This window comes from Microtus ochrogaster, linkage group LG1, assembly GCF_000317375.1.
Source record: "Microtus ochrogaster isolate Prairie Vole_2 linkage group LG1, MicOch1.0, whole genome shotgun sequence".
In the NCBI taxonomy this organism is placed as follows: domain Eukaryota; kingdom Metazoa; phylum Chordata; class Mammalia; order Rodentia; family Cricetidae; genus Microtus; species Microtus ochrogaster.
The window spans coordinates 45,150,275-45,177,723 of record NC_022027.1 but is presented as its reverse complement, the minus strand read 5'-3'; the positions used below and the strand labels follow the sequence as shown (position 1 = coordinate 45,177,723).

Genomic DNA, 27,449 nt, shown 5'->3' with positions numbered 1-27,449 from the left:
GAGAGGCAAAGGCAGGAAGATCTATGAATTTGGAGTCAACTTGGTTTACAAAGTGAGTTCCAGGACAGCCAGAACTACACAGACCCTTGCTGCAAACAACAAAAGGTATGTTGCATTTAATTTTCTCATCTGATAAACACTAGAAGAAGCAAGTACCTTTTCTTCAAGAAATATTTTTGTGTATATGTTTAAGTGGCTATGTGTTCAATTTCTTTTTCTACAGAAAATAAATTATGTTTACTAAATATTTTTGCCCTTTAGAAATTAATAAACTTCTAAGTAAGGTATACCACAGAGAAATGAAATTGTAAAAAAAGCGTACTTCATTCTATGGGACCATGACCATGACCACCCAACACATCACTCCAAACACTCACACTACCAGTACTCTGTGGGTTAACAAGCACATGCTTTTCTGGTCAACTGTTAACAAAATATGCGCAAGGCCAATATTTATTTACAATTTTGTTTTGTTATATATCAGCATAAATTAGAATTGTAAAACACATGAATATGTCTGCTTTTTCCTCTAAAATAATGGAAACCCCACTAATGTCTTATTGTAACCAACACTGGCTGTGTGGCATGTTCTCAGTAGCACTAGGAAATGTTACTCACTGAAGAAATTTTCACTATTTACACAACAAAGGTACAGACATCCAACCAAGCCTCTCATGAAGTAACAAAGAAAAAATAATTTTAAAAAACCTTTCTAAATTTAATAAATTGTTGCTCTTTATAAATTAACAAAGTCTCAGGAAAATAACGATTTAAGTATTAGTAGAGACATTCCCTAACTTAGCTTCTAACCCTTAACAGGCACAATGGTAATAACACATACAGAGATCAGCCAACAATCAAAGAGATTATTGAACTCTGCGAGGCTAATAAGAATAGTACTTAATTATAACCCAAAGAAAAAACGCTTAGGTAAGAAGGACCGGCAGTGTGGTGCTCACCACGCCTGTAACACCAGCACTCACAAAGTAGAGGCAAGAGCATCTTGGGGTCAGCCTGGTCTATACAGTGAATTCTAGGACAACCAGAGCAACACAGCGAGACCCCGTCTAGAACAACAACAACAACAACAACAAACCAAAAAACAAACAACAAAAGAAAGAGAACAGGATCTGGGGGAGGTGAGTGAGGTGAAAGAGAATCTACTAAAACACTTTTTATTTGAAATGTCACAGTATCTGAAGAATAAGCATTTAAAAGAAGGAAGGGTGTAGGTGAGAAGTGGTAGAGCCTGTAATCCTAATGTTCTGGAAGCTCAGGAAGGAGACTGAACTTGGCTTAGCCCAGGCCGCACAGTCCCTGATTTCAGGACAGAAACCTTACTCCACCTTGTCATACGGCTCAGATCACACACTGAGCTTCATCCTAGACACTACTCGGGACTGAGGGTAGATCTTTACTGATTAAGAGTAACTTAAAAAGAAAACACCTGTGAATAGCGAACATGTTTATAAAATAATAAACTCAACTTTAAAGCAAAATTGGCATAACCTAGTTTATACATAGAAGCACAGTAAAATAACTGGAAACTTACCTACTTCTTCCTCTTCATCATTAGATATTATATTATAGAGTGTGTCCAAAGCATAAGCTATTATTTCAGAATCAGAACTGAAAAAGAGAAATTATTATACTTACAGACTGCTGGTTGGATTTAAACTGTTGTGTTCAATTCTAGGTAGTTCCTCCAGAAGATCAACAAAATATTCATTTCTTATCTACAAATCTAATCTAAGAAAGTAGTAGGAATGTGTACAGCTGGGTGTGGTGACTCCTGCCTGTAATCTCAGTACTCAGGAGGCAGAGGGAGGAGGAGGATGGCTGCAAGTTACAGACCAGGCTGGATTACATAGTGAGACCTTTCTACATCATCATCATCTTCATCAGACAATAAAATAAGAGACTACATAAAGATTGATTGAGAATTATAAAAATTAGGAGCTGGAGAGATGGCTCAGCGGCTAAGAGCAATGACTGCTCTTCCAAATATCCTGAATTCAATTCCTAGCAACCACATGGTGGCTCAAAACCACCTGTAATGAGATCTGGTGCCATCTTCTGGCCTGAAAGGACACATGCAGGTAGAACACTGTATATATAATAAATCTTTTTTTTATAAATATTTATTTATTTATTTATTTATTTATTTATTTATTTATTTATTTATTTATTTATTTATTATGTATACAATATTCTGTCTGTGTGTATGCCTGCAGGCCAGAAGAGGGCACCAGACCCCATTACAGATGGCTGTGAGCCCCATGTGGTTGCTGGGAATTGAACTCAGGACCTTTGGAAGAGCAGACAATGCTCTTAACCACTGAGCTATCTCTCCAGGCCCTGGCTTTTTTTTTTTTTTTTTTTTTTTGAGACAGGGTTTCGCTGTAGTTTTAGAGCCTGTCCTGGAACTAGCTCTTGTAGACCAGGCTGGCCTCGAACTCACAGAGATCCACCAAGTGCTGGAATTAAAGGCATGTGCCACCACTGCCTGGTGTAAACAATTTTAAAAATTGTAAAAATTGCTGAGCAGTGGTAGCACATAACTTAAATCCCAGCACTTGGGAAGCAGAAAGCCAGCCTGTTCTACAGACTGAGTTCCAGGACAGCCAGGTTATACAGAAAAACCCTGTCTTGAAAACCAAAACAACCAAAAGAAAACCACCACCAACAAAAAGAACAGAACTGTAAAAACTGAGAAATCAACTTGTCTAGTTAGAAAATAACACACATAAGACAGCAATTAAAAAGTATCTTAAAAGAACATGTGCTGGGTGGTTGTGGCGCATGCCTCTAGTCCCAGCACTTGGGAGGCAGAGGCAGGTGAGTTTGAGGCCAGCCTGATCTACAGAATGAGTTCCAGGGTAGCCAGGGCTGTTACACAGAGAAATCCTGCCTTTAAAAACAAGCAAACAAACAAACAAACAAACAAACAGACAAACATCTCTCCCCCCACTCCGAAAAAAATTTGTGATAGAATGATTGATTATTAAACAAATCCTAACACGGTGTCAAGTAGGAAAAAAGCCTAAGTTTAAAAATGGACAGATAAAGGGCTAGAGAGATAGTTCACAAGTTAAGATCATTGGTTGTTCTTCTAGAAGACTCTAGTTCAATTCCCAGCACCCATATGGTAGCACTCAGCTGTCCATAATTCCAGTCCCAGGAGATCTAATGCCCTTTTCTGACCTTCATGGGCACCAGGCACAGAGATACGAACAGGCAAACACCCATATCCATAAAAAAAACTTTCAAAAAACTAGATAGGATAATCCCATTTAGCAAACCATGAGTGTTTATTTATGTGTATGTGTGCATGTGTTTATTTTTTTAGATGATACAGAAATTCTTATTTATAATTTGATGAAACAATTGAGCCATCTAGCTTAAATGCATTCAAAGACAAACATTGGACTAAGTGATTATGAGAAAATAAAAAAGTTTTAGACTTGAGCCACCTGCTCCAACAGAAAGGAAGGACTAACTTACTACCGTGGAAGAAATGAACTAGGCTCCTGTGTTCAGCTTTATCCCCACTCATCTCTGTACAACTTCTTTTTTTAAGAGTCATCTAAAGGAGCAATGTATGAAGTTGACTGTTTGACATTCCCAATCTAGAACGGTCTGCATTCCACTGCATCCCCGCCCCCAGCAAAGACTTCTACGTTTGACATTTGCCATGTTGCAAATGGCAAACACACTGGAGTTAGGATCAGAAGTGCATGTGTTTATTAAAACATCATATATTTATAAAGTAAACCAAGCCTTAAAACTAGTGAGCAGAGAGCCAGTTAATTTTATGTCCATGTCATTCATATATATGTAAAATAGTGTTATCTGTAGTCTAACTTCTCTATACTTTGTCTCCTCAAAAAAATCCTTGCAGTAAATATGCAAATTTATATAATCAAGAAACACAAGATTTTATACTTGCTGACAAATTTCAAAATCTGTCAGATTTTCCCTCTTATGGAGGATTGTTAACAGCATCCAGAGAAAGAATGTCCCAAAGGTCCCACATGAGGAAGGACAGTGAGAACGAAGATGACAGCACAGAAGGTTATCAGAGATGGGAGTACTGAAGGAAAAAGGATTTTACACAAATTATTCACGACTCTGTTTCTGAGAAATTTTGAAACACACCTTATAAGAGACAAATGAGAATCCCGAACCATAAGAGACTTTCTTTAACATGACCGGGGCTGCCCCTAAAAGCTCACAACTCAGGACTGGGTCTTCAACTCAGTGGTAGGACATCTGTGCAGCATGTGTAGGCCCTGACTTTAATCCTCAAGAAACCTGTGCTGCGGAGATGGCTCAGTGGGTAAAGGCCATTTCCTGTGTGAACATGAGCACCCACATACAACAGCTCTATGGTTGTATGTGCCCGTGACCCCAGTGTTGGAATAGAGACAAGTGGATCCTAGAGCGGATCATTTAAGTAATTCCAATGATAAGAATAAATAAAGTATTTGGAATAGAATTTCCTAAAAAGGTCTAAGATTTGTATTTGGAAAATATAAAATAGCCGGGTAGTGATGATATACTCGGGAGGCAAAGATAGGCAGATCTCTGAGTTCAAGGCCAGCCTGGTCTACAGAGCAACCTCTAAAACAGTCAGGGCTTTACAGGGAAAGTCTGCCTTAAAAAACAAAAACCACACACACACACACACACACACCAATAAATAAAAATAAATTAAATAAATTTGATTTTGGATTTCACACTACATTGAATTGGTAAAACACGATAAAAACATAGGTTACAAAGAGATCAGAGGCAAAAAATACAGTTTAAAGGTGGTAGTAGTTTTAGATGATGTCTACAGCTCTCTGATGCAGCTCTCAGAAGTCAGAGCCTTAATGAGTCACCCCTTACATGGGGGCAACTTATGTACTCATTTCTGATGACTAAGTATGTGTGACCTGAGAGTAAGTAGCAGGAGTGTACTGACTGTCTCCTTGCTCCCTTGGACCACAGGCTCCAGAGACATTCCACAACTGTCTTCTATCAGAGTGCGCTCAAGCAGGCTAAAGAAAGCAACATGGAGGAGTGCTGAGGCCTCTGAGCAGCAGCCATGTGACTGACCCTCCAGCACATCAAGCTGACTGCAGTCTCTGTTGATATTTCTACTACAGCTAAAGAGGCCTTCAGTCTACTTAGCTAAGTCACACCTCAATTCCCACCCAGAAACTCTGAAACAATAAATTTTAAAGAACTTTTCATATTCTGTAACACAGCAAAAAGCCAGGAAAATGATTTAAGGGATAGACACATTGAGGGTTGAAAACATGCTGTCTTTCTTTGGCTTACAGGTATGAATTCAGCAGGGAGTTTCTGGTTTTTAACATAATGAAAGGGCACTTTTAACTGGGATAAATTCAAAAGAAAACATAGCTGAAGTGGGTAGATAGGCAGGAGTAGGAAGACCAGGCAAGAACTGCGGCCTTGAGATCTCCACCTGTCTCCTCCCTGCAGCAAAGTGCCACGTCAGCTTTTATCTGGGTGTTGGGAGTGTGTACAGCAAACACTTGCCTCCCCAGTCCTGATTCTGAATTTGAGGTCCTATGTGGGATCTCAGTGGAGCAGAAATGTGTGACAAGGAACTAAAGCTCTACAGACATTTTGTCAGAGCAAGATATAAAAACCATCTATGCACAAGCAATTAAAACAGGAAATACAGACAAAATGTCCTAAAAACAAATAGGCTGTTATCACTCTCTAAAGACATGCCAGATTTATAACCACTCTTGTGCATTTACTGTCCTAAAAGGAAAAAGTCTATTTAACTTACATACTGTAGCATATATTTCTAAAAATGAGTATCAGTATATTCATTCACCCAATACAAATCAAAATCTTAAAGCCATTAAGTTACAACATTACCCACTCCCCACCTTTTTTTTTCCAAGACAGGATCACATGTAGCCTCGACTAGCCTAGAACTTGCTAGGAAGCTAACGATGACCTTAAATCCTAACCCTCCTTACTGCACTTCTTGAGTGATTTGATTACATGTGTGCACTACTACATCTGGTTATTCTGTCCTACTTTTATGTGTCAACTAATGCTTAGCACAGTGGCTTGTCCCTAGTATCCGATAAATGTTTACTGAAATGAGAACCAAGAGTAAAAAGTGTAGTAGACTTAATGTTACTATCTTCTGGAATAATGATGGTTAACTACAGAACAAATTAAAAGTAAAAAAAATAAATTAGAAGAAAAAATCAATACCAAAACTTACCGATCCGTTTGTAACACATGGATAAGATGTTCCATAGCTTGGATTCCCACTTCCAAGCGGTATTTCTACACAGAAAACAGGAAAGTGTTATTACTAATTATCACCAATGCACAACTGAAAAAAAGCCAATAGTAATTTGGGGCTGTAGAGATGGCTCAGTGGTTCAGGGCACTGGGCACTCTTCCAGAGTATCTGGGTTGATCCCAGCACCCACACAGCAGCTCACAACTTTCTGTAACTCCTCCACCCTCTTCTGGCCTCTGTGAGCACTACACATGCAAGTGCTGCATACACACCTGCAGACAGAACACTCACACACAGGGCGGGGTGGGGGAGGAAATCATTTAGTGTTACAAACCTTAGATAAGGATTTAAGAGCACGCACAGCATTCCTTCGGTCATCCAGTAAAGTAGATGAAGCTACTCGGTCACAGAGCTTTTGAATCTATCGATAAAAAATAAAACAGCATTACAAGAAAAAAAGGAAATCAAGTTTCGTACTCCCAAAATTATACCAGTTAATTCTGGAGAAAATCAGCAAATGGGACGCTGAGGAAGTGGTCTTTCCCAAGTCTATTTATTTAGGTAGTATTATCAAATTACAGCGGTCCCCCCCCCACACACAAGAGACCTGAAAAGTAGGAGGGGCAAGTGAGAAGGCACATAAGGAAGTCAAGGCAGCTGGGGAATGAAGAGAAGTCATCGGTGGGACTGGAGCTCTGTAAACGTGCTTATCAGGATGACTGCCACCGAGAGGGGTCAAATTAAAATTCAAACTGAGCTTAAAAATAAACATCAGAGTACTAGATACAATGGTAAAACATTAAACAGCTGTCTACTAAGTGAGGAAAAGTCAAATACATTGCGGTATATTATTTGGTGAACCCAGTTGTAGCTACTCAAAAGAATCAACTGTACTGACATAAAAAAGAGCATCATACAATAAAAATAAGCCATAGAAGTAGTGGTAAATGAAACCACAGAAGCAAAAGTAGGTATGTAAGACAAAATTCATTTTGTATGTACACATGTGTATGTATGCATGCATGTGTGTTTGTGTCAAAGTTAGAGGACATGATCTGTGGAAAACCATTCTCTTCTTCCACCCTGTGGGTCTGAGGAATTGAACTTAGGTCTTTAAATTTGGTGGCAAGTGTCTTTACCAACAGAACCATCCTGCCTACCCATAAACATGTATTTTTAAAATTGTACTGAAAAATTAGATATTCAAAATGACAAATATCCCATCCAAAACCCCAAATCCTGAAAAAAAAAGTATCATTATAGAACGACAAAGCCTCTACAGAAAGCAGATCAGACAACCTTTGCAAAGTTCAATTCAAGTTTCAGATGTTTTGTTCCTGGGCCAGTGAGATACTTGATCAGGTGAAGGTGTTTGTCGATAAGCTTGCTGGTCTGAGAATTAACCCCACAAGTTGTCCCTGATTTTCACATGCACATCATGGCACATGCATTCAAACATACACACACACAGCTAAATAAAACACAAATTTAAAAACTGTTTTTTACATTGCATAAAATAGAATGTTAACTACCTTCAAGCTAGTGTTCTTCTTGTATGTAGACTTTCATATGAAATTTTTTAATTTTTCAAAGCTAGTTTAAAATTATTTCACATATAATAAAGTCAAATAACTTTCAAATACTAAATATGCTATTATTCCTTATGTTGAAATAGAATATTTTTTATGTCTTCAAATTTTAAATACTAAGTGATCTTTTTTCATTGTGTTTTTGTTTTCTGAAACAGGGTTTCTCTGTGTAAGTCCTGGTTGTTCTGGAAATCACTTTGTAGACCATGCTGGTCTAGAACTCACAAAGATCCACCTGCCTCTGCCTCCCAAGTGCCAGGATTAAAAGTGAGTACCACCATCGACCAACAAAACTAAGTAATCTCAAGAATGCATCTTGTTTAGTTACTTCTACTTCATAGGTAGTGAAGCGGACTTAGAACTCTACTTAGGACACACTGCATCCTTATCAGTTTCCTTATCTGCACACTCACTAAATCATATTTGCAGCCACAAACCAATGACTGCAGTGCTCGTCTGAGGACAGTGCAGAGCAGTGAAAACAGACTCCCAGACTCCACATCCAGCTGAGGCCAAGTAGGACCTTTTCAGTGTAAATAAAATTCTTTCTACACTCTGTGTAGTATTACAGTTGTTGTGTTTTTATTTGCTATTGGTGGTTTCTCTGTAACAGACGCCTCCTGGGTGCTGTGTTGAGGGCTTTTCCTAGGGACAGGAAGGTTAGAGGTGTCCTTAAGAAAAATTAGGTTCCATTCAGCATGAGGTGCTGCTGGCCTTGAGTTAAAGACATGTTTTAAATGAAGCATCTTTAAAGAAAAATAAACATAAACACAATGGGGCTATTTTTGGTTTGAGAGATTTTTGTTTCAATTTTCCTTTTAAACAAGATCTCACTCTGTGGCCCTGACTGGTCTTGAACTCACAGAGATCACCTGCCTCTGCCTCTGAGTCCTGGGATTAGAGATGTCACTACACCTGGCTAAAACAAGGTTTTGCATTGATTGCAAAAATATGACCAGTGGCTCACAGGAAGCTGACCTTGGGTTTTCCTTCAGAGGAGTACTTAAGGATGCACACCAATTCTATGTCCATGGTGGCTTGCTAAAACATAAGTGACCCAACAGTGACAGTTAAGCAAAGGATATAAAGCCAGCCATCAGTGTTAGATATGCAGAGTAAAAGGAGGGTTTAATAGAGATTTCTTCATATTTTTTCTCGTTAACTAGTGAAACAAAATAAATCTTGTACTAATTAAAATCAATGTATAGTCTACAATTGATGTCTTATGTCATTTCCCATTTCCAGGAATAATATCTTTTTTCCTTTTCTTCTCCCCAATAAATATGTATATACAAAGGGATAGCTTTTCAAAAGTGAAAATTACTGAGATTTGCTTTTTTAAATATGTAATAATAGATATTGGATATTTATTATTATCATCAATCTACTCAGTAAAAATGATGGTTTGCTCCCCAAAACAGAATATTTATATCAGGATCATGTATGTGTGCACTTGCACTAAGGATTGAGTCCACATGCTGAGCTCCCAGAGCTTGGGTTTGTGTTACCCGTAGAATGAAGTATTCGACAGCAGTGGTTTAGCTGCTGTGAGCAAGGCTAGTAGAGAGACGGGCTGAAAGGAGAAAGAAGTTTCCTTTGTCTAGTAAAAGTACAAGCTAGTTGGCAGCAGGGAACTTTGCCCCTCAGAGCCCTGAAGGGTCTAGCCATCACCTCCAGTACTATGCTAATTTGAACTGATGAAGCTGGGCGGTGGCGGCACACGCCTGTTATTCCAGCACTGGGGAGGCAGAGGCAGGCAGATCTCTGTGAGTTTGAGGCCAGCCTGGTCTACAAGAGCTAGTTCCAGGACAGGAACCAAAAGCTACAGAGAAACCCTGTCTCGAAAATCAATCAATTAATTAATTAATTAATTAATTTGAACTGATGAGGTTTCTTTATTACTATCAAGTTCAAATTCCAGGCTGAGACAAGTGGAAAGAGGAATGAAGGACACAAAGCTTCATTTACGAACATGACCTTGAAGTTATAATTTATTGGGCAGAATGTGATCACACTGGATACCACATTTCGAGGGAGTCAAAGTGCTCTGTGTGGACGCCATGCACCGCCGCCGTCAGTGAAGATGAGCAGCTGAGCACAATTACACAGCAGTGAAAACACTCGGAGTCTTCGAGTCACAAGTTCGAAACAGAAAAAGCATATTTAATACTACAAAAATAAAAATATAGACCTGTGTTTGAACAAAAATGGTCAAATCTTTATAGAATCTGGGTATGAGTAATGTGTTTTCTTTCATTTGGTTGTAGCTGTCAAAAGAGAGGCAGCATGACACTTCCTTCTGGGAGGATGAAGTCAGTCACCCTGAATATGAGCAGCAGGTGATAAGATCTCCAACAGTGAAGGAAGAATTGCAAAGGTTAAGTGTTCAAATGTTAGCTGCTTGAGTCTCAAGTAGAGACAAATGGCAAACACTGAATGCTAGCATTGTGAACACGTCCTCCTGTGGTTCCTGAAGCTGTTTCTCCTCCAACATCAGCCGTGGTGGCTGTAGAGTCCCTACAGGTTCTCATTTAGCTCAGGCTAGCCTTGAACTCCTAAGTGCTGTGCCACCGGTGTGCTACCACAGAGTGCCGTGATGGAGTCTGCACCTACTACAGTTCAACCATGAGTGGTCCTCAAACACTAAGTACTTCAAAAGAGAGAAATAGTCCTCGTCTGGAATCTTAATAGCGGATGTCTTGTACTGAAAAATGACCGTTAAATACCCATAAATAATTCTTTCTTCCTTTAATTTTGTAAAAATAATTTATTTGTATTTTTTTGTACATTGGTGTTTTGCCTGCATGTATGTCTGTGTGAGAGTGTTAGACCCCCCGGAACAGGAGTTATAGACAGTTGTGAGATGCCATGTGGGTGCTGGGAACGGATCCCAGGTCCACTGTAGGAGAAGCAAGGACTTGGAGGCACTGAGTTATCTCTCTAGCTCCACACTTTATTTATTGTTACTGCATGTGCAAGTATGTTTGTTAGAGGACAACTTGCAAGGCTCAGCCCCCTCCTTCCACCAGTGGAGACCCACTATTATTATGTATATCATCAGGATAACAATACTAACCACAACTGTAGGCTATATCCTGACTTCAGAGATGTATAAATGCTAACCTGTATTGGTAAAACATGGTGAGCTGGGTAGTTTTATGCCAACTAAACAAACTAAAGTCATCCGAGACAAAGGGAACCTTAATTAAGAAAATGCCTCCATAAGATCCCACTGTAGGCAAGCCATAGGGCATTTTCTTTATTAGTGATTTATGAGAGAAGGCCCAGCCCATTGTGGTGGTGCCATCCCTGGTGGTCCTGGCTCTATAAGAAAGCAGGCTGAACAAGCCATGGGGATAAATCAGGAGGCAGCACTCCTTTATGGCCTCTGCATCAGCTCCTGCCTCCAGTTCATGCCCTGACTTCTTTTAGTGACTAGATGCACTTGTGCAAGCCAAATAAATAAACCCTTTCCTCCCCAGCTTGCTTTGGTCATGGTGTTTCTTCACAGCAATAGAAACTAAGACACATGGTCACTGTAGCATTTACCGCATGCTAGATGGATCCTAAAACGCTTTCTACTTTTAAACTTACTTAATCTTCATAAAGTCCCAATTAAGATTGGCACTATTCCACATCCACCTCTTAGAGACAAAGGCATGGGCCCAGCAGCTAGCAAACACAGAACATGGAGTGGTGGGGCAGGAGGAAAGCAAAGTTTGCAGACCACCTAAAACTGGCTCCCTGGCCTACATCCATGGCATTTCTAGCTACTGCTGAGTGCCAGTACCATCATTTAGCCTGGAGAGGTTGCCAGGGCTTCACCTCTGGGCTCTGGGCTCTCCTCTGCCTTGCCAGCCTCGCTGGTGCTTTCACCTGCAGTGAAGGTTTGTGGCTCTCGTACGAAACAACAAAATGCTATACAAGGACGAGGATTTGTTTTTATTTCATGTGCACTGGTGTTTTACCTGCTGTAAGTCTGTGTGAGGGTGTCAGATTCCCTGGAACTGGAGATACAGACAGTTATGAACTGCCATGTGGGTGCCAGGAATTGAACCCTGCTCCTCTGGAAGAGCAGCCAATGCTGTTAACTGCTGAGCCATCTCTCTAGCCCCCCAAAAGTTTTAAAGAGAAAAACAATTTGAGTAAAATCTAACACAGATGAAAAGATTTATGCTTAATTAGTAACAGGTTTCTCTCTGAAAGAGAGCTAACTATAAATGCAGGAGATAGTCAAACAATTAATGGTCATTGGTATTATTTGTATATGCACACACACAGCCAAGGTGTGGTGGCACACATCTGTGATTCCAGCTACTCAGAACACTGCAGCAGGAGGACTGAGTAGAGACCAGACGGGCTACAGACTGAATCCACATCCAAAATAAAAGTCTCATCAATAAAGCACTTGAATCATGAAATTAGCATGGGTGACTATTAGAATACCTTTTTGTTAATAATTGCCACTTGAGACTCACAATTCCATTCAGCAAGTAACATGAAATAACCCACTAACAGGCAACTGAGATATACTCAGAACTGTAACTGAATGATCTGCTTATTAAAACTAAAAACGTGGGGGGGGGCTGGTAATGTCATTTATTAATGCACAAAGGAGACTAACCCTCCCCCCCAAAGCAATGGGGATAGCTGTGAGTAGGAAAGAAAAAAGGAGGACATGAAAATGAAAGGCTGGAGCCGGGCGATGGTGGCGCACGCCTTTAATCCCAGCACTCGGGAGGCAGAGGCAGGCAGATCTCTGTGAGTTCGAGACCAGCCTGGTCTACAGAGCTAGTTCCAGGACAGGCTCCAAAGCCACAGAGAAACCCTGTCTCGAAAAACCAAAAAAAGAAAAGAAAAGAAAATGAAAGGCTGGCCTGGAAAGAAGGCTCAATGAGGAGGGACCTCGCCTCACAAACCGACAAAAGCTGCCCTCCATACCTGTGCCATGGCACGCATGCCCCCCATAATTAAAAAAAAAAAAAAAGAAACAGAAAACGAAAAGTTGTCAAAAGGCAAAGAGGGGTACAGGGTCACATAAAAGTAGGATGAAGGTTAACTTAAATTTGCAAGACAGTGACATCACAGACTGAGAAATAGCTCAGTTTAAATTTAGAGCACTTGCTGCTCTTGCAGAGAGGTCCCAGCACCCACATGGTGATTCACAGCCATCTCTAATTCCAGTTTCAGGGGATCTGTCACCCTCTTTTGGCCTTCTTGGGCATCAGGCACACAGGCAATGCAGAGTTTGAAACAGAGTTGTACCTTCCTAAAAAAGAACTCCCAAGGAAGACTCTTCTTGGTAGGACTAAAATAATTCATGTGAACCCACAGTTAACTTGTTAATAACGTAGTAATAGTATAAAAATGTTACGGGTAATCGACTACAAGCAAGAGCAGGGATTTGTTTCCAATGCAGCTCTGTAACTCTGAAGATGAGAAAAATGAAAAAGGTCAGTTTTCTCTTCTGATGACCTCAACTACGACACAGTCCATTTCTATCACAATCACACTGGAATCTGCCAAGACACAACACTGCTTTACGTACTGTCCTTGCTTTCCCCATAAGTGAACTATTCCTAAAAGGAAAACCTTTTAACAAGACTACCATGAAATTTGTTTACCCAACAGCCTGTCTTAAATACCAGCATCTTAAAAATCTAACAGTACAGGAGCTAGAGAGATTGCTCAGTGGTTAAGAGAGTCCCAGCACCAACATGGAAGTTCATAACTGTCTGAAACTCCAGCTCCAGGGGATCCAATACCTCTCTGGCCTCCATGGGCACTAGGCACACACATGCTTATAGGCAAAATACCCACACATATAAGTTTTCAAATTAAAGTTGATTAACACTTTATACAAGGAATGTTTACAGTACTTCTCTGATATAAAAAAGAAAAAAGCGTAACTTCCCTATGATATTCGGAACAGCTAAATAAAGAGTCAGCATAACATTTTTGTATAGCCGGGTGGTGGTGGCACACGCCTTTAATCCCAGCACTTGGAAGGCAGAAGCAGGTAGATCTCTGTGAGTTTGAAGCCAGTCTGGTCTACAAAGAACAATGTCCTTGCTTTCCCCCACAAGTGAACTATTCCTAAAAGGAAAACCTTTTAACAAGACTACCATGAAATTTAGGCTCCAAAGCTAAAGAGAAACCCTGTCTCGAAAAAACAAATAAAATTTTCTGTATAGAGAATTTCCAGGCTGGGCATGGCAGTTTATAATCCCAGCATTAGAGCTGAAGCACTAGAATTCTAAATTCAAGGCCAGCTTAGGTTACAAAATGAGACTCTCTCAAAAACAAGCAAACAAACACAAGCCTCTAAAAATGAACTGGTGTGTTCTCCCCTAGGAGATAATCCAGTTCAGGATGAGTGTGATTACTCCCCAAATCATACGGCTTCAAGACTTAGTCTTTTAGGTACAGAGCTGCAGATCATGGAAGACTCTTGAAAAACAGGAACTAGATAAGCATATTATATACTTAGGTCCCAGTATATACCTGCTAGGACAATTTTCCCTTTGTACATTTCCCAGAATACTAGTAGATACACGAAGTTTACTGAAGCCACAATCAGATATGTGTGCACACACAGGGTCTAGACAGAAAACTATGAAAACAGCACCCTTTATAGCTCCATATAAGAGGCTTTTCCTGTTTCATTTGTGACCATCAGACAACACACTTTGGTGACAAACTCGGTTTTCTAGGACATCACAAAGGCTGTAAATTACATTCTCTGGAACACATCTTGGTAATGTTAGGGCACGTAAATTTTAAGTGATTCTTTTTTTTAAAGGAGCCTAAACAATTTATGTAATTAAACTTCAAAATGGGAAGTTTTGAATTTAATACATTTAATACAAACAAGTCAAAAAGACACTTTTCCTGGACATAAAAGTCATCAGAGGCAAATCACTCTCTTGTCTCTGACATTGTTATTGTAAGTCAAGCCAAGCGAGAAAACATTCTAATTAAGGCACCGACCTAGTTAGTTACTAGCGTAGAGTATGGAGTAGCAACTCCAAGAGGAGTTTCAGAGCATACACTTCCACTAACACTATGATGTGCCTAATCACACACTCATCAAACCAAAACTGAAAACTAAAACCTTTTCCTTTATTGTGCATGTATGTGTGTATGTGTGTGTGTGTGAGAGAGAGAGAGACAGAGAGACAGAGAGAGAGAGACAGAGAGACAGAGAAAGAGAGAAGCGTGGGTGTGATCACAACATGGTGTGCTTGCAGAGAGGACAGAGGACAACTCTGTCAAGCAGGTTCTCTTTTCCCACCTTTCTGTGGGTTCTGGAGACTGAAGGCTGCCAGGCTTGCATGGCAAGTGACTTATCTGCTGAGCTACTGGCCAATCCAAAACTGTGAATTTACGATTACATTCGTCACTTAAGAATTAAAAGAACGTATACCTGCATCTAGCTTGCTAGTCTTTCTGCTTTGAGTCAGTTCATCATCAACCCCCAAAGAGACGCCTGCAGCAGAGCAGTAATTTTTAGCTTTCGGCTGTCAGCCACTTTCATGGCTCAGGATCTAACTTGAAAACAGAAAGCATTCCAATGATTTATCATCAAATATACTCACATCTCTTATGGAATTTTCAAGAAACCATCTTTTAAAATGAGTACCAGTTGACAGGAGACGTAAAACTAAGAACGTGTGAGCAAGAGGTTACAGTCATCAGACATAGTGACTTTCTCTACCTTGCAGGATCAGGGGGGGCATATTAAAAGGTAGTAGACTCTAAAATACAGAGTGTAAAATTAGAGACTAAAGATATCCCCTATTCCACAAACTTGCTGATGATCCTGTGATACAAACACAGATCTTCACTACTTGGCTGGTTCTGAAGAACAAGTCCAAAGTCACTCTCAGCTGAGGCTAGGCACGGCACGGCACATCCGGCAATACAGCGCTTCCACATTTAGAAGACACTCAGTATGGGCTCAATTTCTAGCACCTAAACCACTCCAGCCCCCATTCCCTTACAACCCACAAAAAAGGAAGAAAAAAGTATAGGCAGAAAAACAGCTAAAGCAAGCAGTATATTAGAAAACTCTCTAAGTAAAAGGTCCGATACAAAAGATTTCAGTTCAACAACTGAGGTCTCTAAAATAATGTCATTTATTTCTTTAAACCTAACATTTGAAAGTTGCTGACTATAATGTCTGTTGTTTATTTGAAATAGTACTCTAAGTAATTAATTAGAAATGTTTATGGAAGGGAATTGGGGATTTAGCTCAGTGTAGTCTGGAAAAAATTTTATGGTGCTTATATTACTAGGGGAAAAAGCTGAAATACACCTGACCCAAGAACAAAAAAAGACACTGCAAAGGACAATAATATAAGTGATAGGAAGACAGACGGAGGGGCTGGGGCGCATAGCAATGGTGAGAAGAACAAGACCTGTTCGCCAAATTATAGAGCAATGGTTGTTCTGTTATGAAAGACATTATTTGCAGTTTCTTGGACAAAGAAGTTAGGGGTGCACACTAGAGAAAAAAATTAATGACAGATCTGAAGAACAAAAAAAGTAGAATTCAGATAAAAGAGGCTTTCCACTGGGAAAAGCTATGAAAAAGAAAGATGGAGAACCATTCTGAAGAAGATACAACTCCATTTCACAGAGATGGGAGAATCCACATAACGTACATGATGATACACAAGTTAAGCAGTTCAAAGCCTTTTCAAGTCAAACATCTAGGGCAAATCAAATATCTCTACCGTGCACTCCTCTGATGCTCTATAAATCCTGAACTAGTCACCCATGGGTCCTTGCTGTACTTCCTCATAGAATCAGAGCCAGTTTTGAGCACACTGTAACTCAGTACACTCACTCTCCTTAGAAAGCAAACACTTCTTCCAGTTTGCGTGCACAAGGAGTAGAGCAGTTAACAAGGCTCATCGCTTTCTCTCCAGCTCACATGTCCTCAAGGTGACACTGGGGCATCATTCTGAAATGATCGTCTGCGCACTGCACAGAAGGGTTCCAGTCCCAGCTCTACAGGGTGACTGTCAAATAAGGAAGCTTGACCTATATGATCCAGCAGGAGCCTTCCAGCTTTACGTTCCTCTACTCTCAATCACCTTTCCCAAGAGTCACCCTGACAAGGCCAAAGGGAATTCCCACTCTAACCTGCCCCTCCCTGAGCATCTCCTATGGGCCGCACTTTTGTTCTCATTCAAGACTCTTATATCCCCAGGAGCCAGCACTTCTCCATTTTACTCAGAAAGTGTCAGCCTTCCCTCATCTGTCCAACTCAATCAATGGTGGAAGCCTGGATTCAAATCAGGGTCTAACTTCAAAGCAAGCTCTTAATTTGTGGATCTGAGACACACAGATACCGGACAAAATATAGAAATACCAAAGAGATGGGCTGTGACTATAGTAATCTTAAGGAGTCCCTGGTTTTCTAGTAACAATGGTCTTGTTGCCATGTGGGAAAGGACAAGGGAAACCAAATATTGGGTCGGACAGAAAAAGAAAGAAGAGATCTGACTTTCAAATGCAGCAAAGAGCCCTGCCGGCTTTCAGCTCGGCTTTCAGCTCGGTGGCAGAACGCTAGCCTTGTCTTGTATGTGGTAAGGCCCCGGATTCAATCCTCAGAGTTCCTCCATCTCCCCCAAGAAGTACTAACAGAACTCGTGGGGTTAACATCATGTAAATTTCCAAAATCGCCAGTTAAGAACTGAAACACAGGGATCAGCAACAAAGTCTAGGCTTAACAGAAGGCTTACTTTTCACCGTAGGAGAACTGTATGTAGCTCTAAGACTCTGGTCAAGTTACTTCAATTCTCTCTTCATTAGTAAAGACCCTATCCTATCTTCCAGGGTACTTTATGATCCTTCCGGATCCCCAAACAAAGGTATCACAGCTACCCAAAGCTGATCTTTAAAATGTCACACGCGGTCGTTTAAACTTATGTCAGTTTCTTTCTTTCTTTTTTAATGCCATTCACAGTAATCCCCAATGGACTATGCAAACTTTACAGTAAGTGTATCCAAACATAAAACCAAACACTGGCTTTCCGTGTCTTAGTAATTTAAAAAAATTACAAATTGTGTCACCAGGAGAGCAGTAAAGTCCCTAGAGTGGTTAGAGCGCAGATCACTACAGCGTGCAAGAAAAGTATTGCCACATGACACATTTGGGTGAACCTCAAAAGTGGAGTTTGAACCACCAACTCTAAGCAAACGTCTGTCCGTACAGCCGCTGGGGCGGGAGCAGGTGGCTTTGTGCCCCCAAGAATATCGTTTTATTCTTAGCCACACGCTCTCGGCCAACAGCTGGGATCTAAGCTCCTTCCAGCCCTCCAGAGCCCGGCAGCAGCCGGTACCGAGGCCGGCCGACAGGTTAAAGGGAAAGAGGGAGGGGCCGCGGTCCGTCGGCGAACCGGGTCCCCGAAGCCCTCCTGTCACCGCGGCCCGGGAGGTCCGCCGCGTGGGGAGCTCGCGCGTCCGAGCAGGGGAAGGAAGGCGAAGAGAGCGGCGTGGACGCCCCGTTCTCGCCCAGCCCGGCCCCGGGCTCTGCGCTCACCGTCTCGGCTTCTGTGTGCTGGGGTCCGGCACTCTGGCCCCCCATCACCCCGCGGAGGAAATTCATCTTGTCGCTCGGCCGCCGGCGTCCCCAGCCCCTCAGCCAAAGAAAACACGGTCGCCTCCGCCCCCGAAGGGCCTAGCCCCCCGAGCCGGCGCTCCGAACACCCCGGCCTCCGCCACCGCCGCCGCCTCCTCAGCAGCCGCTCCGGCCCCCGGAGCCCGGAAACAGCCACCGCCGCCAGTCGCCCTGCGCATGCGCGGGGACGTGGCGTTACGTGGCGGCTCGAAGGGCGAAGGCAAAACGGGAGAGGAGGGAGCCCGGGCCCGCAGACCACGCCCACCGCCCCCCACCGGGCACGCCCCCTCCTTCGCCCAGCACCTCTCGCTGTCGCTGGTCGCTGTCACCCACGTGGTCGCAGCCCAGCCCAGTCGGCTCGGGAGGATCTGATTAGACTGCGCGCTACGGCTGCTGCTGTTTTGTCGCCGAGTGGGACGGACTGCAAGCTGTCAGATCTGAGGGCTTATTTTGTTGAATCGAAAGTGAAATTATCCTTTGGTCAGTGTGACAGGTAAGGGCGGGTCCGGGCCCCTGGAGGATTCGTTTGGTTGTTTTGGTTAAGCGGCAGGAGCGCTGTGGCCTTTTGATCCTCGTAAATTGCATTTCTTCACAGGGCTTTGTTTGGTGGTAACGGGGGTGCTAGAGACCCCTCATTCCACTACCACTGGAGGGCGCGTTTCTAAATTCTTGCTCCTCAACCCCACGAAAAGGAATTCCTAGATCTAAATACCAGGTACTCCGCTCATTTTTTAAGTGTGAGAGGGAACCCCGTCGAACCCTGTGTTTACCTCACTCTAGTAAGAAATTAGAGATAAATTGTTCCGGAGTGTCAGTTTGGTAGCCAGTAGCATAATGCTGTTGTTGGTGTTTTTTTTTTTTTTTATTAACTCTTGATTCCTGTATTTTCAGTGTTTTTTTTTTAACATGCAAAATGTCATTTTACCAAATCTGTATAGTTGTTCTTTCCAGATGAGGCTCCCGTGCTTCTGGAATAGTCTTGTAAATGTCTTGACACTGAAAGGTAGTCTGCTGAGCCAACTGACTCATGCATCTCTTGGTCCCAATTCCCCGTGGGTCTCAGATGTGACATTTAAGATTAAACTCGTCTTTCCCAGCCTCCCTTAAAAAAAAAAAATCAGTATGCTTCCACCGCATCCCGTAGCATGCCCTGTAGGACCCTTACCCAAATAATTCCCTAAACCAGGAGGAAGCTGGACTTTGGCTTTCCACCTTCACCTGTCCAATGTGAGTGTATAGTTTTTATGTAGAGACGAGTTCTCAAATCCTTCCTTTCCTCGAGTACTCTGCTTGTCAGTGTTTCTTAGTCTCTCATTTCACTCCGAGGTTCCAGCAGTAGCTTCCTAACTAGTGTGTCTACATTCAGTCCTGGCTTCCCTCAGCCCACCCGTGAAGAAGAAATATGTCAGTTGCCTTCTCAGAATTCCCCAGCGCTTCCCCAGTCTTTATAATGGAATCCAAACTCCTCAGTTTGGCAAACAGACCTGTTGGCATTACAGCTCCTGTCTCCCTCACATGCTCGACATTTTTCTCTTGCCTCAGTGTGCCCTTTGCTTCTTTGTGAGGCAGAGCCCTGCTAGGTCCTTAAGCCTCAACTCCAGTATCTCAGCAGAGAGTACTTTGACATCAAGATGCCTTTCCGTGTGTAGTGGCTCTGCAGGACCTGGTGACACCGTTTGTATATCAGCTGCCTACTCTTCTTTACCAATCCTACAGGCTGATTTTGATGGACAGGTGAATGATGGTTGAATGAGTTTTTGTGACCGGCATACCAAGGGAGAAGGTCTGTTCTGCCTGTGGCTTACAGAACGCGTACCACAAAGGCCATGGCGAGGGTTCATTTTAGTCCAAGGTCTTAAGCCTGGACACAGGGCATGGGGTACTCCTGCCAGAAGTACTGTGTGCTGAGTATTGTCCTCTGCTTGACATTTTGCCTTAGACATTTTCCATGGAGGCATTTTGTTGCAGCCTAAAAAAAGTAACCATTAAATTCTCAGCAGTTAGCAAGTAAAGCCTGTAGAGAACCTCACCTAGCAGTCTCCCTGTCTCCCTGGGCCTGACCTCGCCTCCTCCCCAAGCCTCACTTTGTCCTACCTTAAAGGGCTGAGGCGCTGATCTGATTGGAAGGGGCTTAGAGACAGCTCTTTCTGTTATTCGGTAACGGAACACAGGACCTCGACATTCTAACAAAATTGTTTTAAGGGACAAGCCTTGTTAAAATATCTTGATTTAAACTGCTGAGGATATAGTTGTCACAACCTTGAATAACCCCCTCATTTGACCTGTTTTATTTCCTAGCAGTGTGCCTAGGGCAGGAGTACTGAGGGCAGGAAGGACCGAAGGACAGACAGTTGGGTGCCAAAGTGAAGCAGGAAAACCTTTCTGTGTTCCCGGCCTCACAGCCTCACTTCTGTTCCGCTCACTACTTGGGGTCTAAAGAGGCAGCAGAGAAGGTGTAAGCTGTTACTTATGCTTCATGTCGGGAGCTGAAGCAGGGAGCAGCCGCGAAGGGGCCTCCTCATTTAAGAAAAGGGCTCCGAATTAATCCAGCGGTGCTGGTACTTTTAGAAGAGAGTTAGGGACAGTGACTTATTCCTGCTTGTACTTGTATGGCGGAATTCACCAACATGGTAGTTGCTTAAGAACCACTTGTTCGCTACTAAGCAAAGGCAAACATGAGGGAGCTATGACTGACTTACACTCACGTGCTTCTGACTCTGGGATTCAGGAAGAGAATGGCGTGTTTCAGTAAAATTTCCGCAGTCTAAAACTTTGAGTGGATGAGGCTAAATTTCCATTTCCTAAACCAAACCTGACCAAGAGCATCTACTAAAATTCATTATTTTGAAATCCTTTTTTTTTTTTCTTAAAAATCCAATTCCTTCAGTAGTTGAACTTGCTTATCTTTTTTCTACTTTGGGTGGGAAGGAGGAAACACGGCAAAAACAATGAAACATCATTGCACAAGATTGTTATATAGCTTGGAGGGGCGGGTGGCAGACAGTTGCCTATGCCTTAGAACAGTGGTTCTCGACCTTCCTAATTCTGTGGCCCTTTAATACAGTTCTTCATGTAGTGGTGACTCCCAACCATAAAATTACTTTTGTTGCTATTTCATAACTGGAATTTTGCTGCTTTTATGAACTGTAATGAAAATGAGTGATATGCAGGAGATCCGTCTGATATGCAACCCCTGCAAAAAGCAAAAGGGTCATTCGACCCCCAAAGGGGTCATGACCCACAGGTTGAGAACCACTGCCTTAGGGACTGAGTAGATCAACTGTGTTTGAAACACATCACGTTCAGGATTTTAAAGCCCTTTGGGACTCTGGAAAAGCAGTGTCTCAACACACCCTTAATATTCGTTACTGTCCAATTAACCAAGCCATATATGACAAAGTATAAATTGGTAATGAAGCAAGACCCAAGTTCACAACTAATCAATAACAGTGTCAAGTACTTGTACCCTTTATTTGCTAGTCTCTATTCAAAGGGTTTGGCATAAAAGAATCCTCCTACCAGGCGGTGGAACATGCCTTTAATCCTAGCAGGCGGATCTCTGTGAGTTCCAAGCCAGCCTAGTCTACAGAGTGAGTTCTGAGACAGCCAGGGCTGTTAAACAGAGAAACCCTGTCTTGAAGGCCTCCTCCCCCGAAAAAGGATCCTCCTGGCTGTCGCTGTAGCTTGGTGTTTGAAGCACGCTTAGAGCTGGAAGCCAGCTCAGGCAAGTGTAGATCAAGCTAGTACAGCACTGTCAAGCATGCCTGAAGCCCTGGGTTTGATCCCTATGATCACATCACCTTGAGGAGGTGAAGGTGGAGCTGGGGGTTTGGGGGATCAGAAGTTCAGAGTACACAGCAAGTTAAGTGATACCCTGACAGAAAAAAAAAATCCCACAAACAAACAAGCAAATTTTCCTACATAGACAGAAAGCTTGTTTAGCATTTGTGTGGCTCTGGATAATGTTAAAATAATGTTAATTTTTTTTTTTTTAGTTTGTATTTTGTTTGTTTGAATGTTTTGTTGTGTTTTCTGAGGCAGGGTTTTACTCTGTGTAACTCAGGTAGGTTAGCCTTGAGTTCACATTCCGAGTGCTGGAATTACAGATGTAGACCCGGTAATAATTGGCTCAGTCTTCACAGCAGCAACCTGATGACAGATAGTGTTGTTAGCTCTGCTTTAGAGATGGAAAAATAAGAGCATTGGCCTTGACCAGTGGTGTCCTGCTGGGGCTTGGCAGAGATGTTAATTTGACCAGCGGTGTCCTGTAGAATTGGCAGAGATGAACAGGAGCTGGCATCTGGCTCCAAAGCCTGCATGCCTGTGTGCTTTTACGCTGTCCCTCTGGAGTCAACACAGTGGCCAGCTGTCCACATGGCCCTCCATAATCTGACTTGAATTTTGTAGCTGTATTTTTCCTTTTTTGGAAGCTGGCTTCTTCATTCGCCTAGAGGCGTGTGTCACCCCCTTGCCCTCTACTTTTAAGTTTGCTCAGATGTCACACAGGGCTCTACTGCCTCCCTCTGCTAGGCTCATGCTTTCTCTGTCACTTCTGTAAGGTGCAGCCTGCCAAGAGAAGGACATGAGCTTAGCCTTTGTAAGCGGAGGAAATATGCATTGCAGGATCCATGAAATATAGTATATATACTATAGAAATATACTGTGTATATTTCATCTTCTTTTCTCTGATCCTCTCTGACTCCTCGAATTCTAACCCCATTAGAGCAAAGATTTCATTCCTTTTGTAATTTGTTTTACCCCAGTGTGTTGCATAGTATCTGACCCATAGGGACATCTAATAACTTTAATCCCCCAAAGAGGAGATTCCCATTTTGGACTTGTGTACAGAGAAGATTCAGTAGTTTACCAAGCATGGCATGGCATGGCAGCCATACTAATTCAGGATTCTTGGTTTCTCTTTCTTTCTTTTTTTTTAATCAAAACTTAAATTTTTTTTTTTTTTGTTTATGGGACTGGAGAGGTGGCTCAGTGGTTAAGAGCACTGGCTGCTCTTCCAGAGGACCCAGGTTCAGTTGCCAGCAACGTGGTAGCTTACAGCCTCTATAACTCCAGTTTCAGGGGCTCTGAGACCTCACAAAGACATATATGCAGGTAAAACACCAATGCACAGGAAGCAGAAATGGTGTAAGAGGTCCTTCTGTTTGTGTGTTGCTTTCATTGGTTAATTAATAAAGAAAATGCTTGGCCTGATAGGGCCAAACTTAGGAAGGCAGGGAGACAGAACTGAATTCTGGGAGGAAAAAAGCAGAGTCAGAGAGAGCTGCCATGGAGCTGCCAGGTCAGACATGCTGAATCTTTCCCGGTAAGCCACGACCTCCTGGTGATATACAGATTATTAGATATGGGTTAAATCAAGATGTGAGAGTTAGCCAATAAGAGACTAGAGATAATGGGCCAGGCAGTGTTAAAATGAATACAGTTTCTGTGTTGATTATTTCAGGTGTAAGCTAGCGGGACGGCCGGGACCAAAAGCAGGCCCTCTGTCCCTCAACACAGAAATAAATAAAATCACTTTAATTTTTATTTATGCATATGGTTGTTTGCATGTATGTCTGTGCACCAATATGCGCAGTGCTTTTGGGGGCCAGAAGAGGGCGTTGGATCCTCTGGAACTAGAGTTAGAGGCAGCCTAGGTGCTCTGTACCAAATCCTAGTCCTCTGCAAGAGCATCCAAGGCTTTTAACCACTGAATCATCGCTCCAGATCCTGTTTATTTATTTTTCTTTTTGAGACAGGCTGGTGTTGAACTTACTACCTAGCTGAGTTTGGCTTTAAATTCCTAATCCCTTCCTTTTCCTTCCAAATGCAGGGATTTCAGGTGTACACCATCATGCCTGGCTTGAAAATTTTATTAATATGGTAAATTTTCTTTATAGCTATGTTAGTGGCCTTCGATGATTAAATGGATAGTTAACCTTTATCAGATGTAAATATAAACATGTGTAGAAAGAAGGGCTTACCTGTTTAGCATCAAATCTCAGTTCAATTTCTCTGTGTCCAATACATCTTACTTTAAGATCTACTATACTTTGGGTTGGAGAGATGGCACGGCGGTTAAGAACACTTATTATTCTTATAGAGGACCCAAGTTTCATCTCCAGCACCTACATGGCAGCTCACAGCCATTTGTAACTCTAGTTCTGGGGCACTACACATCCTCTTCTGGCCTCTGCTGGCACAAGGCACACACATGGTGCACAGACACACAGGCAGGCAAAACACCCATATACATAAAATAATTAAAATTAAAAAAAAAAAAGATTTTAGTTGCTCCAGACAGCTGGCCTTTTGCTTTCTCTGCCTTTGTGTAGAGCAGTGATGCTTGTTGTCATGTTGAGTCTTCCCACGGCAGTGACGTCTCCCTGCAAATGCTCTCACTGATAGGCCCAGAGATATGATTTACTCAACTCCGGGGTCCTTCTTAATCCATCAAGTTGACAGTCAAGTTTGATCATCAGAGGCTGTAATCCTGGCTCTTAGGAGGTGGAGGCAGGAGGATCAGGAGTTCAAAGCCAGCCTATGCTAGATAGTAGAAGTGAGGCCAGCCTACGATACATGAAATTCTGTTGCAAAACAAAACAAAAAACTGTTAACTGTCATGCATAGGTAACCTAAAATATGCAGAAGGGTGTCTAGGAAAGTTTCCTACCACTTTTTGGTCACCCAGGCAGTTAACATAAGCAATTGTATATTCATGCACAATTCATCCATATACAATTGTGTGTGTGTAAGTGTAATAATGTTTTTGTTGATAATACAATTAACCCACTGTTCTCTATCTTTTCTTCCTCTTTGATGACCTGGAGAGTAAATTCAGAGTACCACCTCGTCTGGAAAATTGCTCACCACCCCTGAGATGGCCCTATTCGTCTCTATTTAACGTAGCTGTAGCTTGGTGATTGTTCTAGATCAGTCTAAAGGAAGTGTCCTCATTTGCTCTCAATATGAGGCACTTTCTGTTGTCTTCGAGATGGGGTCTCATGTATCCCAGGCTGACCTCAAAGTCACAGTGTAGTATGAGGATGACTTTGAACTTCTGATCCTCCTGCCTTCACCTCCTATGTGCTGGGGTTTCAGCTGTGTGCCACTATGGCATTCCTTATTTATGCAGTGCTAGGGACTGGGCACGGAACCTTGTGTGTGCCAGGCAAGCACTCTACCAGCTGCTCCAGCTCCAGAAATCAAACCCCTCAAGACGCTCTCCAAAGTATTGTTAAGCTCTGGGAATCCTGTTAGAGAAAGGGTCAGGGTCCGTTCACAGCCTTCTCCAACTGACTGGATTTCTAATACTTCCTGTTTTGGTTTAAACAAAAAGTTTCAGAGGCAAAAATGTTGGACAATCACTCTTATCAAGCGATGTGAAATGTGACCGACACCAGGACTTCGGATAGCTGGGATACAGTGCATGCCCTCAAGTCCAAGCTTTTTGCTCCACCTCTAAAAAGGAAATGGAGTTGTTCCCTCCCTGCTGAGGTTTGTTAGATAACAGTGTTTGCAACACAGTGAGTGAGGACCCAGCTCAGCCTTGGTGTGTCTTGTCATTTTCTTAAGAACTGAACTTGCACAGATCTTGCCCTGTAATAGAACCAACTCAACTCTATTGGGTCCCATTACTAAGAAGTCTGCTCCCTCAGCTGTGGCTTAATCTGGGACATCAAGACATTTCCCTTAGGATGTGGGCTTTCAGTATTTCTGGTTAGGGTTAGGGTTTCAGGGTTTAGATTTAGGGTTTCTTTGTTTTTGCTTAGGGTCAAGGTGGCTGCAGGACATCTAGTCCTATAATATCTCAGGTTCAAGTTCATCAAGAAAGATTCAAATCTCCCAGTATCCCAGCCATAGTCTCCTTCGTGCTTCTTGAATCTAGTTGGATTACGCGACCATGTGTTGTCATTTCCTGTTGTCCTGGGTTTGAGATGTTCTAACTGACCTGTCCTTCTAAAGCAGGGAGTGGCAGTCCAAAGCTCATCCTAAAATGCATGGAAAATGGATGTCCCTTAAGAGAAAGTGGGAGTTCTGTGCTATAGTAAGCTTATCAGTGTAAGAAAGTCAGTGGGGGCCAGAGAGATGGCTCAGAGGTTGAGAGTACTGGCTGCTCTTCCAAGAGGTCCTGAGTTCAGTTCCCAGCAACCACATGGTGGCTCACAACCATCTATAATGAGATCTGGTGCCCTCTTCTTCTGGTTTACAGGGACACATGCAGCCAGAATACTGTATGTATAATAAATAAATAAACAAACAAATAAATAAATACAGTTTAAAAAAAGAAATAAAAAATAGATAGATAAAAGAAAACTGATAGACATTCTCATAGCCCTCAGTGAATGGAACCATTGGCTAGTTCTTTTTTTTTTTAACATTTATTATTTGTTTGCTTGTTTATTTGGGAGGCATGGGGGGCATGTGTGCCACAAAAAGTGTGTGTGGCATTCCGAGGACACCTTTGGGGAGCTGGTTCTCTCCTCCCATCATGTGGTTCCTGGGGATGGAACTCAAGTTGTCATGCTTGGCAGCAAGCACTTTTGCTGAGCTGCAACTCAAGCCCCTTGTCAGGTTTTAAAATCTTTATCATCATTGTTATTAGTACTACTGTTATTAGTCATGTGTGTGGGTGTTTTGCCTGCAGGCGTGTCTGTGTACTGCATGTGTGCAGTACTTTAGAGCCAGAGGAGAGTGTCAGACCCCCTGGATTTGGAGTTACAGGTGGTTGTGAGCCACCAGGCAAGGTGCTGGGAATCGAACTCAGGTTCTTGCAAAGAGCAGCAAGTATTCCTGACTGCTGCCGCGGGCAGAGCCATCTCTCTAGTACCTAGTTGTTTTTAGGATACCTTTCCAGCAAAGCTGCGGCACATGCTGGCCTTAGCTCTGGGGCTCTGCAGAAGGTTCAGCAGATGATACTGCCTTTTTTTTGTTTGTTTGTTTTTTTTTT

General features: G+C 42.4%; 2 protein-coding genes across 3 annotated transcripts in view; one reads left to right on the top strand and one right to left on the bottom strand.

The window, feature by feature from the left end:
* The window catches only part of Uso1 (USO1 vesicle transport factor), a 64,904-nt gene extending 46,339 nt beyond the window's left edge, over positions 1 to 18,565 (bottom strand). For both annotated transcript variants that reach the window (XM_013350904.2, XM_005359497.2), the window contains exons 1-4: positions 18,425 to 18,565; positions 6,618 to 6,704; positions 6,260 to 6,324; positions 1,553 to 1,629 (exon numbers count right to left, since the gene is read on the bottom strand). In XM_013350904.2, coding sequence (XP_013206358.1) covers positions 1,553 to 1,629; positions 6,260 to 6,324; positions 6,618 to 6,704; positions 18,425 to 18,490 — 295 coding nt within the window. In that variant the 5' untranslated portion in view covers positions 18,491 to 18,565. The remainder of the gene's footprint in view (positions 1 to 1,552; positions 1,630 to 6,259; positions 6,325 to 6,617; positions 6,705 to 18,424) is intronic.
* A 307-nt stretch (positions 18,566 to 18,872) lies between these two features.
* The window catches only part of G3bp2 (G3BP stress granule assembly factor 2), an 81,050-nt gene continuing 72,473 nt past the window's right edge, over positions 18,873 to 27,449 (top strand). Inside the window, exon 1 of the mRNA XM_013350897.2 lies at positions 18,873 to 18,995. The gene's annotated coding sequence lies outside the window, so the exon portion shown is untranslated. The remainder of the gene's footprint in view (positions 18,996 to 27,449) is intronic.